This window comes from Protopterus annectens, chromosome 7.part1 (genome assembly GCF_019279795.1).
Source record: "Protopterus annectens isolate FY-2018-M chromosome 7.part1, PAN1.0, whole genome shotgun sequence".
NCBI lineage: Eukaryota > Metazoa > Chordata > Ceratodontiformes > Protopteridae > Protopterus > Protopterus annectens.
In genome coordinates, this window is record NC_056740.1 from 530,595,275 (window position 1) to 530,615,717 (window position 20,443).

Here is a 20,443-nt window from a genome sequence, read left to right on the forward strand (position 1 = left end):
TATATTTTTACATTCTTTTCCACAGAATGATTGCTAAGTGATTACATGGAAGTCTCTTGCATCTCTTGGATGTGTTGTAAGAGGAAATAAGATAGGAAAACTTTTTGAAGTACTTACCACGACATTGAATCTGCATAACTAACTCTTTTTACCATATCCTTTGAATCCCTGCCCTCGTAACCTTGGTGTTTTCTGGTTGTTGTATTCTTATCTGGGAGAATGTATTTCTCTCAGAGGCTGTCAACACTTAACTGTTTAACATCAAGCTAGTCTGGCAGTTAGTACAGAGGATTAAAGCATTTAGCTGTTAATAAGCTGCTGCAGAGGCTCAGGTTTTGATTTCTTCAGCCTTTGCTTACTGTGTGACATTGACCAAGTCGCTTAATCAGATGGTATGTGGGGTAATTGTGAAAAGTTGTGCAAGGCTCCTCAGTTTTCTTCAGGATCACATACCATGTAACTACCTACAAACCTATGACAGACCTTTGTTACGAGAATGAGTAGCATCTTACCCTCACCAAGAATGATGCCACAATATGAAGACAAGATGATCAATTTCAACAATTGGCTTAAGTACTGGTGTCATTCAAAGGGGATCCAATGCCTGTCAGCTTGGGATGATATGCTCGACAAGCCACGATGCTTCGCTAGGGACGGCTTGCACCTGTCACCCCTGGGCTTTCGGATATTGGCAAAGGCTCTTGCTACCCCCATAGTGCCTTTTTTAGGCAAGGCTCAAAAGACAAACCCACCTCCATAGGTATCACAAGGGATAAGAAACTAAGAGTAATGCTACTCAACGCCAGAAGTCTAAACCTCAAGATGCACGCACTCAAAACTCTCCTTAGCATGGAGAACATCGATATCTGTGCAGTAACAGAAACCTGGTTCAGGGCTCCCGAGAGCACCCCAGCACTACCAGGTTATACCTCATACCATGCTTTTCGGCCCCAAAACTTGGACCGAACCACAAAAGGAGGGGGAGTATCGATATTCATCAAAGATACCCACACCTCCAGGTTGGTGGCAAAGCACGAAGCATCAGAGACTATCCATGTGCAACTAACAGTAGGTAAAACTGCCTTCCAGTTTATAGCCTGCTACAGACCACCCTCCCAAAACCAGGAACCCCACTCGGCCTTTCTGAGAACACTGGAAAATATGAAGGTCTCTCCAAACACCATTATATTGGGCGACTTCAACTACCCAAACATAGACTGGGAGCATTACTCTAGCTCCAACACCCTAGCCCAAATGTTCCTAGAATTTATAAACTCAAATGCTATGGAACAACTTGTTACCACTCCCACAAGAGGGGAAAACATACTGGACTTGATCATCACCAACATGGGGACTCTATGCTCCAGACCAGAAGTGTATCCCTCACTGGTAAGATCAGACCATAAACTAATCTCACTGGATATTCACATCCCGACCCCACCCCTGCCCAGAAAACCACAGTGAAAAACTTCTCTAAAGCAAATTTTACACTCCTCAAAACTGAGGTGGAATCCTTCAAAGCCCCCGGGCCTGTGGAAAATACAGCCCAGACCGCAGAATCCTTTATAAACGCATTCTATGAACACCTTCAGGAATGCATGGATCATGCGATCCCAAATAAAACCAAGACCCAATCCTCCAAAGGCAGACGTCCTGTCTGGTGGACCCCAGCCATAAACAAACTATACAATAGAAGGAGGAAGCTACTAAATGATAAAGCAAAATCCCAAAAAGGGAAGGCATCACTGATCAGTATTAGCAAAACTACGGGCACACATAAAATTGTCTAAGGCCAGCTTCGAGAGAAAAATTGCACAGGACACTAAGGATAATCACAAGGCTTTCTTTAGTTATGTTAGGAACCTGGGTGGTAATTCCCAGATATGCTCAGAATTAGTCCAAAATGACAAAAAATACACCGAACCCACAGACATTGCCAACATCCTAGCTGACAGGTTCAGCGCAAACTTCTCCCACCAAAAGGGCAAATATCTATCCCAGCAGAGTGCTGCCCCCTGACATCTCAGATGCTCAGGTAAGAGCCGCCTCTCCAAAGCAAAAACACAGCATCAATGGGACCAGATGGTGTCCCGGCTGCGTCCTACATGAACTCAAAGAAGAGCTAAACCCAAACATAAAACTACTGTTCAATCTCAGCCTTACTACAGGATATGTGCCCAAAGAGTGGCATACAGCAACAGTGGTCCCTCTCCATAAAGGTGGTGCCTCAACGGATCCTGGAAACTATCGCCCCATAAGCCTGACTAGCTTGGTCTGCAAAGCTATGGAAAGGATCATCATGGACCTCATAAATAAAGATATTGGGGACCTACAAACACTGGATCCTACCCAGTTCGGCTTTGTTAAGGGCAGATCCTGCCTCTTAAACCTGGTTGATTTCTTTGAAACAGTCACCAAGGCCATTGACGAGGGAAGGTGGTCCACACAGCCTACCTGGACCTCGCAAAGCCTTCGATACAATACCCCACTCGGGCATTATAGATAAGCTCACCAGCTTAAATATAAACCCCTATGTCACTAGATGGATTGCAAACTGGCTCAAGGACAGAACCCACATGGTTGGAATTGCTGGAGCCATGTCAGACTCCAAACCAGTTACAAGTGGTGTCCCACAAGGCTCAGTCCTGGGACCTCTCTTGTTCGGTATATATTTCTCGGAGGTACAGGCCAACACGGAAGGACTGTGGCTGACCAAGTTCGCAGATGACTGCAAACTGGGTGCCATAATCGACTCTCCAGCCGACACAAGCATCCTCCAAAAGGGCCTCATAGAAACAGACAACTGGTGCCAGAGCCATGGCCTCAAGCTAAATGCCAAAAGTGTATAGTCATCCCCTTTGGCATAAACAAAGTGCCCACAAATTACCACATAGGTGGAAATCCATTAAGTACAGAAGAAGTAATTAGGGACCTGGGGACCCAAGTTGATAGCAATCTCTCATTTGACAACCACGTGGCCAAAGTGGTTAGAAAAACATTTTATATAGCCCACCTAATCATGAAGGGATTCACATCTAGATCAGCGGAGGTCATCGTGCCTCTTTACTCATCCCTCATCAGGCCCATAATTGAGTACAATGCCCCTTTTGGGATGTACCTTACCAGACACCTGCAGCAACTGGAAAGACCCCAAAAGTACCTCACCAAGAGGATCAAGGGGCTCAAACAGATGCCATATGCTGCCCGGTTAAAGAAACTCCAGCTCTACTCAGTGGCATACCGCCTGTTCAGAGGAGATCTGTGCCTGACGTATAAAGCCATGTCCAACCCGGAATTAATGGACATGCTGCACCTCAGAAAATCCAAATCCCATCGAGCTACGCGCTCGAGAGACTTGAACCTCAGCACTGAAATAAATAGGACATGCTGGAGGGACAGATTCATAACCCAGAGGCACCCTTCACTCTGGAATAAAATCCCAGTCCAGGTTAGGCAGAGTCCCTCATTGACTCTCTTCAAGAGGAATCTTGATGAGTGGATGGGAGATCGTAGGTTTACCCCGGGTATCACTTCTGTGTCACTGTTAGATAGAGGCATAGTATACTAACCTCGAAAAAGGGCATAGCAAAATAAATTTAAAATGGGTGGCGAAAGCCAAACACATTCTGGCTAGGCTTATAAATGCCCTAGGGCAGATAGCCTAGTATGAACCTATGAATGAAATGGAGAGCACACACAGTTGGTATTCCTTAGATAGCAGTGTGAGAAGACACAATGGCATCTGGATGGAATAATGCCAAATACTTGTGATAAATACTGAGGCCAGTGGTTTAGTTCTGAGGCTCTTCTGCTACTTTGTTTTGGATATGAAGCAAGAACTACTGTCAAAGATCTGTTGTTATAAGGTATACAACACATATTTTATATTCTTGTATCAACTTGTACAGCCAGATATCACAAGGGTGCATTTGACAGTGTTCTACTTAAGTGGCTGAGGAATTTAGTCTGAAGCTATTGTAGTTGGTCAGCACAATAATTTCATTCAGTACCACAATAGTTAAGATCTTTGGTTACAAGAAATTGACTTTATTTTCCCCATGCTATCCCAGTGGAAAACTTACTGGATATCCACTCACCTTTTCTGTAACATAAGCTCACCTGGCTGTGTGACTGCAAAGAGGTTCAGCCATGAGGTTAGATTGTCAACTGCCCAGGTCATGTGCCTTGGAAAGCATTTCCTATACTCTATTTCAGGCACAAGCATGGTGCACTTTTAGGCTGTAATGTAACCTTGGTGATGTGACTTGACTGCATTAGGAAGTACTGTGTAAAGGAGCTTATTAGACTACCTATGGTATCATGACGATACCCATCGCTCCACCGACTGTATGCATTGCCTGTGGAGAAAGTAGGACACTGAAGAGAAAATCCAAGTCCATGAATGTACTATGGGGTGCCTTTACCCATCGGATGACAGTGCTATAACCCCACAGTGGTTCCCCAAAAATTTGGATATGGCTATGGCTGTACACCTCTGAAAAGAGGAGGCATCTCATAGGATGTCATGGGGATACAGCATTTCAATAATAAGGCAAACAGGTTGGTCATTAGGTGAGTCTAGAGGTGAACCTAGGGATCTTGGGGGCAAAAATAAGATATGAAGTTGTTCTATCTCGCCGTTAATTCTTACTCATGGGTTCGAAGCCATTCCTTGGCCCTGACTTGGCCAGATACAAAAGCTCGAGGTCTACTCCCTATTCCATGATGCCCTAGTGCTATCCCCAGATCTCATTTGCTGCTGCAACAGATCAGGAGTGCTTCGCTAAGGTCTGGCCAGTCTAACTTTCATACTTGATATTTACTTAATATTTACTTAAAATTTTGTCTTAGATTAGTTAGATGTTTAGTGAATAAGTTTTCTTTATCTTGTCCTGTTATAGCTAGTTAGTAAATAAGTCTAGGTGTGTGTGTGTGCTAGTAGTCTGTTTCTGGTCGTGTTTTTCGGCTTTTAATATCTCCCTACCCTAGTCTATTAAACTATCTCGTGTTATTCAAAGCCTATTATATTTCAAAGCTTGTTTTGGTGTTCATTTCTTTTAGTGTGTGCTGAGGACCCATTTAAATTAGAGGGTTGATTACTGTTGTGTTTCCGAGCCCAAGTTTTAGGGCCTAGTAATAAGGTAGTTGTTTAATAAGTTCTTTTGTGTGTCTTACAAGCCTTTTTTTCATACAAGGCTTAAATGCTGTAAATTTGTGTGTTTTTGCATATATATATATATATATATATATATATATATATATATATATATATATATTAGGTGTTATCTGTGAGACATGTCTCAACAACAAAAAGAAAAAGAGGTAAAGCAGCCCAAGTCTGGCTTCAAGAAGTGCCCAAAATGTGGGCAAAAAATGTCCATAACGGATGGACATTCTACTTGTGTTTATTGTTTACGGGAGGTTCATCTCCAAGAGGACTGATCTATATGCCACTCGTTTAGTGCTAGGGTGTTGCATGAGTGTAAATGGAAATTGATTGATACAGGTCTTCTAAAATCCTCTTTTCAACAGGAACTGGGCAAGGACAACTGTGACAAACTTTCTAAATAATCTTCTGGTTCGTTGGAGCCGAATAAGAGTCCGTCAGCCAGCAAATCCAGAACGGATAAGTCTTCAACATCGGCACCACCGCCTTTGGAGCTGACTGTTGTTACAGTTAGGAGCCTAACCCCAGTATTGGAGCCGGTGTCTCCTACTTTAAAGTCACCAATATTACAGTCAGTGGCTTCATCCATTCCGTCTTCTCGGTCTTCAAGCAGGCAATCAGACATGGATGTGGATCGTGTGGTGCAGAGGCTTCTGCAGACAACAGCGCTGGCCAGACTTCTATCGGGGCTGATCCCTGGGACTTCGGAACTGACAAAAACCCTTGCATCTTCTTCTGTTCCTCCTCCGATCTGACTCGAGGCTTTGGAGTCGGAGTGCTCAGAGCTGTTGATTGTGGAGCCATCAGGACCGACTCCTGCTTCAGGTCTGTTGGTTCCGACTACCCTGACATCTTCGGTGCCGACCGAAGGGTCTAGGAGCCGACACTCACCGATCGGGTCCGGGGAGGATAGTCTAACCGATTTCTCGGTTCCAACTTTGCTGTTAGTGCCTTGGCTCGGTTGAGCTCGGCTCCTACCTCGGGCTTGGAGGCCGCAGATCTGGTGCAGAGGGAATCTCCTATTTCTTCGGATCCGGAGGTTTCTTCACTTAGGGAACGAGGGGCATTCGATGCCATGAGGAGGGTGTTGTCAACTCCAACAACCACACCATAAAAACAGCAGCTCCTTCCTATAAAACATTGGTGTCTACCTCTACATCACACATCCCCCTAAAGCATAGAGACCCTGAGCTTCAGGAAGCCCCATTGGGCATACCCTGCTCTTCCGAGACCTCTCCAGCAGCTCCTACTGAAAAGGTTCCCAGGAAGAGACTTTGCAAGAGGAAGCATCTGGACTCCCCACAGGAATCTGTCACTTCAGACACTGACTTAGATGAATCGGAAGGGTCCCCATGGTTCCCCTCGGAGGATATCTCCTTTGCAGATATTCTGGAAATTCTTAAGCAGAGGGGTGGCTGGAAGTCCATTAGCCCTACTGATAATGAGTCAGTCTTCCTGAAGGCTTTTGGGTCTCAGCCCTCCACCACTTGGGTGTCTCCACCCTTTGCTGAGCTGATGGAGCTAGTTTCTCGAAGGGCGTGGGAGTCCCCAGATACCATGGAGCCTGTCCCTAGGAGGCCTAATAAATTTATAACTTCCCCCAGGGCAACACCTTCCTGACCAAAGGAGTGCCCGTTGATGCTATGGTGGTGGCAGCAGCCATCAAGAAGGAACTGTCAGAAACTTCTACATCTGTCCATCCTCCAAATAAGGATTCTAGGATCATGGACAGATATGGTAAGCGCATGTTTAGTTCAGCGACTTTTGCTCTCCGATCACTGAACTATCTAACTCTCTTTACTAGGTTGCAAAGAGATCTCTTGAAAGAACTAGGAGATACTCTACAGGGTTCAGTAGCTGCGGGGGTCTCAGAGAAGGTAACTTCCCAGCTCACTACCATTAATTCTCTTGTAAACTCTTCTATGCGTCTGTTTTCTTATGCAGCTGATGTAATCAGTAGTGCAGTGGGTACATGAATTGCTCTTAGGAGACATTCCTGGATGCACTTATGTTCCTTTGTGGAGCCCTTTAAGTCATCCTTTATTAAAACCCCTTTCGATGGCTCGTTCCTTTTTTGGCCCAAAGTGAAGGAAATGCTGACCAGGTGTGAGCAAGAAGGAAAGACTCTGTCTGCCGTCGGAGTCCGCTTTTCCACCCCTACCAGACCTTACCCCAAAGGTCAGAAAGGAGGGAAGATGTGTTTCCATAAAACTCAAGGAACTTTCCAGGACACATGTGGTGAACCCCCCACTAGAGGCAGAGGAGGGCGTAATAATGGAAGATGCTGCCCACGAGGCAGAGGGGCTCCTCAGAATCAGGGCGACAGAGACCAGTTCTTTGGGAAGCCCTATCAGTGCTCCTGAGAGGAGGCCTGCCTGTCCATCTCTGGAGGCAGTTGTGGGGCATTTTTCTTTGTACCCAATTCCCTTTGCCTCTTTCCCCCCTCTTATAAGAAACATCTGGGACGTTCCACCCAGTCACAGGGAACAAGCAGCCTCAGAGATTCAAAGGTTGCTGGAAAAAAAGAGTCATTCAACCAGTTCCAGCAGACCAGAGAGGATCCGGAACGTACTCATGGTTCTTTTTAGTTCCAAAAAAACAGGGGACTGGAGGCCCATTTTGGATCTTAGCAGACTAAACAAGTCAGTAAAAAAGACAAAATTCCGGATGGTCACAGTACAGTCAATACTTCCCTTTTTAGGGAAAAACAATTGGATGTGCTCGCTAGATCTCCGGTTTGTGTACTACCATATAAAAATGGACAGGCCATCCAGGGATCATCTGCACTTCCAGCTTGGAGCCAGTCATAATCAGTTTCGCGCTCTGCCCTTTGGTCTCACTACAGCCCTCAGAGTGTTCACCAAATGCATGGCAGTAGCCATGGCTCACCTGAGATGTTTGGGATTCCAGGTGTTTCCATACCTAGATGACTGGTCTCCTCACTGCCACCACCAGGCATCAACTCATACAAGCAAGGGACACAACTTTGAACCTCTGCAGTCAGTTGGGGATTACCATAAATTCATAAAAATCTGCCTTGTTGCCATCGCAACATACCGTTTTTATAGGGGCAGAGCTAAATACCATTACCATGACCGTAAACCTTCCACCAGAAAGAGTTTGTGTTCTATGAAAACAGGTCCTGGGCCTGCTCCCAAGAGAAAAAGCCCCAGTTTCAGTGGTACTGAAATTGTTAGGGACAATGTTGGCAGCAATCATTACGATTCCTTTAGATTGGATGCATATACATGTACTGCAATGTCTCCTGTTCACGCAGTGGTCTTTTCAAGAACTTCCAATGTCACACAAAATCGTGATAATGAATTCATGCAAGAAGGACCCTCACTGGTGGCTGACATCTCACCAAGTAACTCTAGGTCGCCCCTTTATTCTACCCACTACTATAGCCACAGTGACCACGGACGCCTGCCTGATAGGGTGGGGGGGGGGCATTATCAGGGAAGAACAGCCCAAGGCACGTGGAGGAAAAACTAGGCTCATCTGCATATCAATGTCCTGGAGATGAGAGCAGTATTTCTAGCGTTGCAGTCCTTTCAAGACGCTCTCCCTCTGGGAACCATTGCAATTCAGAAAGACAATATGTCAGTGGTCTGGTACATAAACAAACAAGGAAGAACCAGATCTTATCCCCTATGTCGAGAGACCCTGAGAGTATGGCAGTGGGCGACTTCAACCAGCGCTTTCTGATAGCAATGCACATCCTGTGATAGCAGACAAACTGAACAGGACAATTCTATTGACTCACGAGTGGTCCCTAAAGGAAGAAGTAGTAGAAAGGATATTCCGCAGATGGGGCCAGCCTTACTGCCATCTCTTTGCAACTCCAACAAACATGAAATGCAGCAGCTACTTTGTCCTAATCCCCCCTCCAGTGGATGTCCCAAGGGATGCACTTGTACACAATTGGCCCCCAGGTCTCCTTTATGCCTTCCTTCCTCTCCCTCTGATACCCAAAGTTTTACAGAAAGCCAAGGCTCTGGGAAGGACCATAATTTTAATAGCCCGTTACTGGCCTCCTCAAATTTGGTTCCCCTTCCTTCAGCCTCATCTATTGGAAAAACTTTGGATTCTGGACCTAGTTCCAGATCCTTTGACTCATTCATCAGGGACTCTTCATCCTACTCTTCAGTCCCTCAAACTGACAGCTTGGCTGCTCTAATTCCAAACATAGCCAGGATTCACAACCTCTCAGCTGCAGCTCAGCATATTTTAACATTCTCTCATAAATCGTCTACCAGGAAATTATATCTTGGTAAACGGAAAAGGTTTTCTATATGGGCGTTTCAAAACAATATTGACCTGTATCTGGCTTCAGTTTCATCAATTCTAGAGTTTTTGACTAAACGTTTCAATGAAGGGGCAGCTGCAGCAACCATTAGAGTTCAATTGGCAGCAATTTCTAACTTTCATCTTGGTGACCAGAGTTCTAATATCATGTCACATAGACTCTCTAAAGCCTTTCTCAGGGGTACTGTTCATTTGAGACAACTCATCAAAGCTCCAGCTATGCCATGGAATCTAAATTTTGTTTCCCGAATAATTCTACCCCCTTTCGAACCAGCCTCATCTTGTGACTTGAAATATCTATCATGGAAAACCATATTTTAATAGCTATTACTTCTGCTCTGAGGGTTTCAAAATTACAGGCCTTGTCCATTAAACCCCCTTATTTGATTTTTCATAATGACAGTCTCTCACTTCGAACGAATCCATCATTTTTACTTAAAGTTTGCTCAGAGACAAAACTCAACCAATCTATTGAATTGCAGTATTTTTCCGTAAATACACTAATAAGATGGAACATATGCCGCACAAACTTGATGTTCTTGATTCTATTTAGACAGGGCCAAACATTTCGGAAAAACAGAACAGCTCTTTGTCTCCTTTTCAGAGTCTAAAAAAGGTGCTCCAGTGGCGAAAACCACTTTATCAAAATGGGTTATCAGATTGTATTTCCTTCACTTACAGTTCAGTGAATACACCGTTACAACAGAAGATAACGGCCCACTCTACTACAGCTGTTTCTACTTCATCAGCCTTTACTGTTAAATTACCATTAGATACTATTTGTGCAGCAGCTACTTGGTCAAGGCCTCATACCTTCATCACTCATTACAAAGTAGACAAGCCCTCCAGGGACAGGACTTCCTTTGGATCCACTGTCCTGAAGAATATCCTCCTGTGAACCACCCGAGAAAGATGGTGCTTGGGACGCTACCCATCAGTAAGAATGAATGGCGAGAATAGAACAACTTCACATAAAGAAGTTATGTACTCACCATAACCTTCTATGTTAGTTGTTCATCTTGCCTTCATTCTTATGTCCCACCCTCCAACCCCCATCCAGACTTCTTGAGGACCGAGAATTCAAGTATGTCATGGTTGTATTGTCTCTTATCTATATATTTTTCTAATCTTGGTATATTAGGAGTGGCATATGATATATTAGCAGCAAACAAGATCTGAGGATAGCACCAGGGCATCATGGGATAGGGAGTAGGCCTCAAGCTGGTTGAAGACCTCGAGCTTTTGTATCTGGCCGAGTCGGAGCCAAGGATCGGCTCCGAAACCCATCAGTAAGAACGAAGGCGGGATGAACAACTCACATGGAATGTTATGGTGAGTACATAACTTCTTTTTTTGTCTCCAGCTCCATGTCACAGAGATTTTTTTGTCCTGACTTCATCCCAACCAGCTAAGGTTCATCTTTCTGAGACTGTGCATTTCAGGGAACAGCTGAGAAGGGATTGTAATAAGTGGCTGATGCTTGCTTTTATCTACCCTAAGGAGAGGAAATTGAAGGAGTCCTTGTGTGAGAACACTACCTAACAGCCAGGCAGATGTTATACCAGTTGCCAAAGAGTTTGGAATCACTGCAACTGAGAATCACAGATGTACTGAGGCATGCAGTCACATTGAACTTGTTACAGATGGCATTGCACTACTGTTTCTTGCCAGTGGTGATGGGGAGTTCAGCATAATTAGAAAATCTTTAATTTTGCAGGGGGTGATAATTGCCTTCCTGGGAGCCTAAGTATGCTAGAAAACGGGAAAGTGGGAAGGAATGAATGACCGATTCATTGAAAAGGCTTGATGGTCATGAGGAAGCAGCTTTACCAATAAAAAAAAAAAATACAAAAAAAGTTCCATACTTTGTTAGATACTGTATCCTTTGTGTACCCGTTCATAAACTCCTAGTTTAAAATGAATCAAAACACTGAGAATAAACACTGTTAAAAATATTAACATGATTTTTTTGTATAATTCCAGACAGAAAATCCAAACATGGAGAGACCATATACATTTAAAGATTTTCTTCTTCATCCAAGAAGGTGAGTTAATCCATAGTGTTTTATATATGTTTACCTTGACTAGTGTGACAGAATAGTTTAGGTCATTCAGTACTACAAAAATTAAGTGAAATGTAAAACTTTAACTCAGGATTTATCATCGGTATGCACTTGTTAAACCTATCTTTAAAGGAAAGGGGAGTAGGACAAACCCAGAGACATACAGACCCTTAAGTTTACTTTCATGTTATGGAAAAATAATGGAGAAGGTAATATCAGCTACATTATTGTGAGAATTGGAAAGGTTGGGACTTTGAACCACATATCTACATACATATGTTGAAAATAGTTCTATTACAATCTGCATTGTGATGTACTATAACAGTATCATAACAGCTATGAATGAAAAATTGTGCTATGATATAATTTATATAGATTTAACTTCAACATTTGATAGGGTCATACACAAAACACTTGTTAATAAATTAGAATAGCTAAGTACTGATGTACTGTTGATAAGGTGGATAGTTGCATGACTTACAAATAAGGCATTGGGCACGAGAAATTTGAGGTTACACTCAGGGTGTCCCACAGGGCTCTCTATCCTAGGCCTACACTTGTTTAGATTGTATCTTTCAGATCCATCTTTTTCATCTGAGGTGTTCTACAGTCTGTATGCAGATGACTTGGAAAATGGTTAAACTTACTACATGTTACAGGTAGGGCATGTCTATAAAAGGGTTTACCTTCATATCGTCGATCCTAATATGGACGAAACCGCTTCCGCAAATACCGAACTGCGAACATCTCCAACGTCGAATTCCACATATCCGAACGGCAAAACCTCACCCCCTTTTTGACCCATGGTAGCACTGGTGTGGAGGTGTGGCGCGGCTGGAAATGTCGAAATTCAACATTATTTCAATATTTGGAAAGTTTCACGATTTTGGTTTCGTGGAGATGGTTCGCTTAAGTGGCCGGTCGATCATGTGTGATCGACGATATGAAGGTAAACCCTATAAAAGACTATGACTAAATCAACCATTTGGACACAGGAGAATAGCATGCTAATAAATATATCAAACACTAAACGTGAGATTTGGGAGACATAAACTGAAAGGTGAATATTTAATGCAGCATACTGTGATCAAAACTATAGATTCATTTAAGGGCGTGGGTATATGGGTAGATCCAACTTTGAATTTTTCTAATCATACCACCCAGTTGGTTCATGATAGTTATATAAAAAGATTTATAAAGTCTAGGAAATCAAAAATGATGAAGTCATTGGTTTATTAGGTATATTAGACCCAAACTTCAGTGTGGAATAACAATATGGAAACCTTATAAGAAAACAAGCATGAGTAAACTGGAAACATTTCAGCTGAAATATAGCAAGGGCATCCATGAATGTGAAAAAGTAAGTTATTTTGAAAGACTAAAATATCTGAACTTGTACAGTGTCTCATAGATATTTAAGAGGATACCTCATTTAGCTATATAGGGCATTTAGAGACAGCTACCTCTGGAAATGCATGAGCTTACCAAAAAGTAGTAGAGAACCATCAGACAACCTATGTAGAAGAATCTATAGGAATGAGAAGTGTACTAATTGGTTTTCTGATAGAGTGGCTGATGCATGGAATAGACTACCAAATTGCATTAAAGCAATTAGAAGTTTTTAAGAACAGTGTGGACACATTACGGGAACAATTGTTTTGGTATATTGGCATGCTAGAAGGGCATTATTGCCTGTGCTTGACATATTTGTATGTAAGTATGTATGTGTGTTTGTATCAGTGGTGTTTATTACAATGGCAGTACTCTCAGGTACTTGTTGACAAGAGCAGATGACATTTTGGAATGAGTAGATACTTTGTGGGACTACATTGCAGAAGGTCTAATTTAGTTAGCAATTGTTCAGTCAGCAGACAAATAAAGCTGAGAGGCTGAACATCAGTACAGTTCTTAAAATGCAGCAGAAATGGTAAGGGCAAACACATGTTGTGAAGGATGTAACAAAGAAAATCATCATAAAAGGAATATTAGCAATGTACCCATATAACAGATAAAAGCAGAAAGTAATAAGAATTATGCAGCCATTAAGTGAGACTTAAAATTGTGAGATAGGTACATCAAAAATCTTGCAGAACAAGAGGCAGAGTATATTCCCTTCCAGCAACACTGATATCCCATACCTTACAATGGGTGATCATGGAGGTAGTCCTAATAAATTAGGACTTAAGTAGTTGTTCTTTCTTTGCCTCTAAGTACTTATGTGTTGTTCATGTTCTTATCCCCCTTTAGAAAATACTAGTGCATCTGTCCATTCAAAAAACAATTATTGTGTTTAGCACAGATTTTTAATTGTAGGGAACAGTCCTCGGTTTGCTGTGGTGATACAGATACTGTTATAGTACTGGAACCATTAGAACACCAAGCGTTAAGAAAACTGAGTCATTCTCATCTACAAAAACTTTTTGCATCTAAGATATGTTGTTTATCATTTTGATGCTAAATTACTGGAAAGACCTTATCCTCCAAATTGCAGTAAGTGGAATAATGATTTGTTATGTAATATCGATAGTACATTTGTGATTGCTTTAAAGTATAAGCAGAAAAATAAAATGTTAGGCTGGAATGGTTAATATGCTTTTATGATGTTTCATAGTTTGTAAATTTTCTTGACCCTGTCAAAGAAATAACTTAAGGCAGTATGGTGACCCAACACTTGTAACAGAAAATGGCAATTTGTTCCACAGTCTTGGAATCAATCATATAACAAAGCTTGCCCTAATGGTGATATTATTGAGACGGCAACATATAATGGGCCTTGAAGTTTAGTCTTTGTAGAACTAAGAGTTCATGAGCCAGAACTGCCCTTAAAACGTAATCCTTAAAGACTGTGTGAGGCATAGCTTTCCCCAGTAATGTGATCCACAGATCCGCAGAGTACATGGAAAATGCCTTAGCTGAGAACAGAACATGAGGACCTCTTGATGTTAGGTAACAATACTACTTGTAAGGTAACAATGCTACTCATTGCACCACTGTGCCATCCCATTGAGATAGTAATTTAAACTGAATAAGTTTATTTCAATCAATTATTCACTATGAGAAAGTTCTCTTATACTTGAATGTTTTGGCACTTCATGTAACTTGGTATGTTAGTTGCATTGTATCAGTAGTCCCTATTTTTGTGCTTCTTTAAAATGTGTAATGTGATTTATAATGAATATTATCCTGTACATTTTGTTTGAAAAGTTTTATAAATTGCTTTGGGGAAAAAAGAGAAAACTGTCATATAGGTCAAATTCTTTAGTGAATTTTCTCTGAACCATTTCATAAGTATTTACATCCATCAAACTCTATGTGCAGACATGGGCATTAGGACTTGGCTGCTTCATTGCTGTAGCCTTTGTATTAAGGGCATGCTTCTTAAGGAAAAACTTACCATTTATTGTCATACCTAAATCTTTACACTTTCAACAGTAGAATATCACAGCAGATAAATTATTTAATCCATCTGCGATTTACCAAAAAACATAATATTACTATTATTGCAGTTAAAACATAACCTCAAATTCAAGGCACAAGAATAGACAGAGGCCAGATAGGTGTTCATTTCATCATGGTCAAGACAGGTAGAAATATTAGCTCCTGTCATATAGCTGTCTGCTGGAGAAAGGCGACAAATGCATAGTTAACTAAGATGAAATCTAACACAGACCCTTGTCATTCAAGTGACATTTCATACAACCAAATCCATGGCTATGGGTGACAGTAACTACCTGTCCATAGACTGGGTAAATTATAATGTGCAAACACACTTGCAGAAAGGTTAATGGACTTTGTTAACTCAAATGCCTTTTAGCAGATAGCTGGCAACCCCACAAGGGACCCAAACATTCTTGACTTGGTACTCACCAAAATGGTAGAAGGGTGCACCACCACAAGTGTGTCCCCTCCCTGGTGAAGTCTGATCATAAATCAGTCTCTTTCAAAGTAACAATAGCATCAGATCCTCCTGGAGAAATTAGGCTAAAAAACTTCTCCAAAGCCAACTACACCCTCTTACGAGAAGGCATTAATAGCTTCAAAGCTGCTTACCCCACTGATGACAAGGACACCTATACTGGGATATACACTAATGCATTGTATAAACATCTGTAGAATTGTATTGACTCAGCCATTCCTGATAGAACCAAAGCAAGATACTCAAGAAAAAACAAGTCTTCCTGGTGGGCATTCTCCGTAAACAATAAGAGGAAGAAATTGCTATCTAAGAGCAAGAACACACCCTTCTCAGATGAACATGCAAGTAAGACATCTTGTAAAGTCCTCTAACGCTAACTACAAATCTAGATTAACATCCCTAGCTAAGGATAACTATAAGTCATTCATTAGCTACATCCAAAACCTTAAAGGAAAGCCCAGATTTGCACTGAACTGGTAGTGAATGGAGCCACATATACTGAAGCAATGGTAATAGCCAACCTGCTAGCAGACAGGTTCAGTAAAAACTTCTCCCCCTGTCCCTGCCACATATACCCCAAGACATTCCTACCACCTGTTCTCCACCTAGTATCCCTAAAGAACAGGTCTTAACCACTCTCTCCAAGGCCAAAAACACAGCCTCTATGGGACCTGATAACATCCCAGGCTGTATTCTCAATGGTTTAAAACAGGAGTTAGCAACAACATTGGGTATTCTTTTCAACCACAACCTAAGCACCGGTTTTGTCCCTGCTTTATGGAAAACGGTTGCCATCATCCTCTTGCACAAGGGGGGGGGGTGCATCCACCGACCCTGGGAACTATAGACCCATTAGCCTAACCAGCCTTATCTGCAAGGCCATGGAGACCGTCATCATGGACCTTATCAACAAGGATATAGGAGACCTTCAAACACTTGACCCAACCCAGTTTGGTTTTGTTAAAGGGAGATCCTGCCTGTCGAACCTGGTGGATGTCTTCAAGACTGTCACCAAAGCCCTGAACAAAGGCAAATCTGTGCACATGGCCTACCTAGATTTGGCCAAGACCTTTGATACAACCCTCCACTCAGCCATCATTGAAAAACTCACCCAGCTGGGGGGTCAACTTCACCACTGTTAATATCTCTTCATGTTAAAGTCAGTCAAAGATATTCAACAAGCCTGAGTAAATCACAAGGGTAGTTAAACTCAGATCTTGAGTGCTTTTTTACTATAGTGAAACCCCATTGTAATGCTGTGTTTGGGGTCCTAACAATGCAACCATGTTAATTGTGGGGTTGTGGTATTGCAAGATTGTTTCTGGAGCAATGCACAGTGCTTACATTTTTGTTATCCAGCAACATTTCAAAACTGTAACTTTAAGTAAAATCCAAGCAAAGAAATACAGGGACAATATTTTAAAATTTTCATTAATTTCTGCATTTATTTGTGCATTATTTCTTGCGTGCTTGTATGTGGTTGTTATCTTTTATTAATAACAAAAGAAAATATGCTAATAGCACATTAAATAGAGTAATGAGCTGTACCTTACTTTCCTTTGGAATCGGCAGTGTGAGTAGTCCTTTTTCTTTTGGCCACTATCTGCTAAGTCCAGCAGCCAAACCTCTTTTTTTATTTATTTATTTATCATTTGTTAACCGGGAAAGTCCGACTTGGAACAAAGCCAATTTTCAGCGGAGGCCCGGGGAGAAAGGCTCCAGATGCATGTCTTTGTAATGTGGGAGGAAACCGGAGCACCCGGAGGAAACCCACACGAACGCAGGGAGGACATGCAGACTCCACACAGAAGGCACCCTAGCCGAGAATCGAACCGGAGAACCTCTTGCTGTGAGGTGACAACGCTACCGCTGCACCACTGCGCCCTCTTTTCTAGATGTTTCACAGCTCCAGCTAAATCTGAATGGGTGGAATGTCATCACACATCGTTGTCATCTGTGTTATCATCAGTTGTGTCAAACATGGTGGCAGTTTATTGTCCGAGAACATTTGCAACTATCTTCTCATTGGCCACATACTCATAAGTGGGCAGACATCATTGATGGAATTCCTCTGTAAAATATCAACATGCTTATATTGCTGCATCACTTCCATTACATTACTCATCACCATCAGAAACAGATAATGGTGGGAGTTCCAAGATGGCTGCACGCTGAGCAGCAGGTTGACTAGAGCTCTCCCAGTGTGAAAACTGAGAAGCCAGTAAATGTTAGCAGTTTGGGTAAGTTTTAGTTACTGGCTAGTAATTACACTGCCTGGATGCCAACAAAGAAGAAATTAGAAGAAACTAAGAAAAACTTAGCAAAAAGGAAGACAAGGCTTTGGCTGGGAAGAAACATGCAACTGTTCAACGAAAACGTCAATGATGCAACAGGTAGCACCCTGTCCTTTGGTGCATAAGGCTGTGGGTTCTATTCCCACACTAGGTAGATTGATTCCTGGCACTGCAGTTATGGTTGCCACCACTTCCTCTATCAGCAGAACACTCACGTTTTGGATCTGACGATCTGTTGCCCACATCAGAAAGCACAGGGACACAAAAAGTCCCACTTTTGCCAAATCTTGGATCTAACGATCCTGTTGTCCACATCAGAAAGCACAGGGACACAAAAAGTCCAGCTTTTGCCAAATATTTGAATTGCCAAGGAAAACCTGCATGCACTGGCGTGATACTGAGTGCTATAAAAATGTTTAAAGATTGTTTTCATTTTTAAGGCAAAAGTGACTCCCAAAAATTTTTGTATACTGACTGGATGTCTGATCCGTTGCAGAATACATGGCACTTCAGAATTTCAGGTGTGACTTCACCAACCCGGACCTTCAAGGAGAACTGTTTCCTGTCAGGTACGGGTGGTGAAAATAGTGTAGTGATTGGCTGAAATTCATTTAGGGTGCAGGGGCTCACATAGGGAAGATCTCCACAAAGCCCGCAAGTGTAGAGTGCATTCTTATCAGTACTTTTACAGCCATGGGTAGCATTAAAAAAAAAAAAAAAAAAAAAAGGATCTGTTTTTAAGAGCCAGCCAGAAAGGAGGACAGCCAGCAAGCTGGTAAGGAAGCCAGCTTGCTAGTTCAGGCAGCAAGCAAAGAGACCAGTAGGTCAGCCTGCACGTCAGTTAGCAAGGCAGCCAGTAAAGTGGCCAGTAAGCCAGGAGGCCAGCAAGGTGGCTAGTAGGCCAGCAAGATGGACACCCGATTGAACGGACACAACGCTGACAGCCAGGAGATTGATATAAAAACATTGAATTAACAAATATTGACATGTTCTGCTCATACTCTGAAGATTACCAGACACTTGTGTGTGCACACACACACACACATATATATATATATATATATATATATATATATATATATATATATATATATATATAGTATCTGCATCTTCTCTTGGCTGCTGTGCGCCCCCTGGTTCTAGTGAATCTATTGCTCTCTTTCTCTCTATTCCATAAGTTCCAAGCTCCTCAACCTTGCATATCCTGAACTAGGAAGCTAATCACAGTGCTTGAAGTAAAGGAACCCAGTAATAATCTCCTACTGCCTCATCTAACTACCTCATATCTCTGGACCTTTCCAAGAAAGGAAGTCAGAAACTCTTTCTCTCTATCCCAAACTTCCAAGCTCCTCAACATTGCATATCCTGAACTAGGAAGCTAATCACAGTGCTTGAAGTAAAGGAACCCAGTAATAATCTCCTACTGCCTCATCTAACTACCTCATATCTCTGTACCTTTCCAAGAAAGGAAGTCAGAAAGTATGTAATTTTTCCTACAAACCTGGCTACTATGCGTTTATAGTAACTACTATTTTTTAGCAGACTAAGGTACACTTCCAAACCTAGGTTAGCCAGCAGCCATATCCCCCTCTATGCCCTCTGTCGCCTCTCTCTCTGTACAATTTCTATTGTATTGCCTGCAATTCTGTGTCTCCCCTATCCCAGTTAAGGTATTCCTCCTATATACAGTGTCTTTCTTTCCAGACATATAGGATTTTCAAGCATATCATTTTCCTACCACCTCCATAAGGCTATTCCCTCTGCCCAGACCTTTGCCCTCTCATTTCTATTATAATTTCCCATAGTAAACTGTTTTGTCTCTTACTGCCTCCACTATAGCATCTCTTGACTCTATCCAGACCGGTAAACTAATCTCTCCCTCTAGAATTAAGCATTTCACTGACTGATTGTTTTTTTCTCTATGCCAAACACTTTTCTTGTTTTTATCCGCTCCGTTCACCCTGCGGGCTCACTCCGCTCCCCTACCCTACCACCAAGTCTCACCCACCCCCAGTGCACCTGACCTTATACTTCCCTAGCCACACCCTCAACCCTAATCTACCAATTACTTCTCTTCACAACTCTTTATCAATTAACAAACTTTGGCTCCTTTTTGGTTAGCCTTACCTCTCCACACCCACCTTGTCCCTCAAACCCTCCACACATCACAACTAGTCTTCAGTTTTTTCTTCCAATTAGCCAAACCTCCACCACCTTACACCTCTAACTATGTATAACCATTGTAGGCCTATTCACCTTAACATTCTTTTCTTATCCATTGGGCTCACCTCATTACTTATATCTCATTGCCTAACTTCCTATGAATCCCCAGCTTTTGCGACATTTCTTCACCTCCCAAGACAAACAAGCCCTCTCTCTCCTATCACCTCCCTAACACACTGTAACATAACATCCTGTTCATCCTTCATTCTACCACACTTTCATAGACTAACCCATATTAAATATCTCCAAATGAAAAAAGGACACTTTTCTCTCTGTAAAATGTTCAAGGTAATATGTAACCCTCAAAACTGCTTACTACTACACGGTGATATCCACCCAAACCCTGGTCCTAACTTCACCACCCCAAATACTCTTTCAGCCTCTACTACCACTCCCCTCAATCTCCCAAAAAGCCTAAATTCTCTACTTACAGGTCACCACAATATAAGAAGTGTTAATAACAAAATTGCCC

At 42.2% G+C, this 20,443-nt stretch overlaps 1 protein-coding gene across 1 annotated transcript in view; it reads left to right on the top strand.

Annotated features, from left to right (window-relative positions):
• Positions 1 to 20,443, top strand: part of NEDD4 (NEDD4 E3 ubiquitin protein ligase) — a 1,779,469-nt gene that overhangs the window by 751,057 nt on the left and 1,007,969 nt on the right. Inside the window, exon 3 of the mRNA XM_044078965.1 lies at positions 11,459 to 11,520. Within this exon, the coding sequence (XP_043934900.1) occupies positions 11,459 to 11,520 (62 nt within the window). The remainder of the gene's footprint in view (positions 1 to 11,458; positions 11,521 to 20,443) is intronic.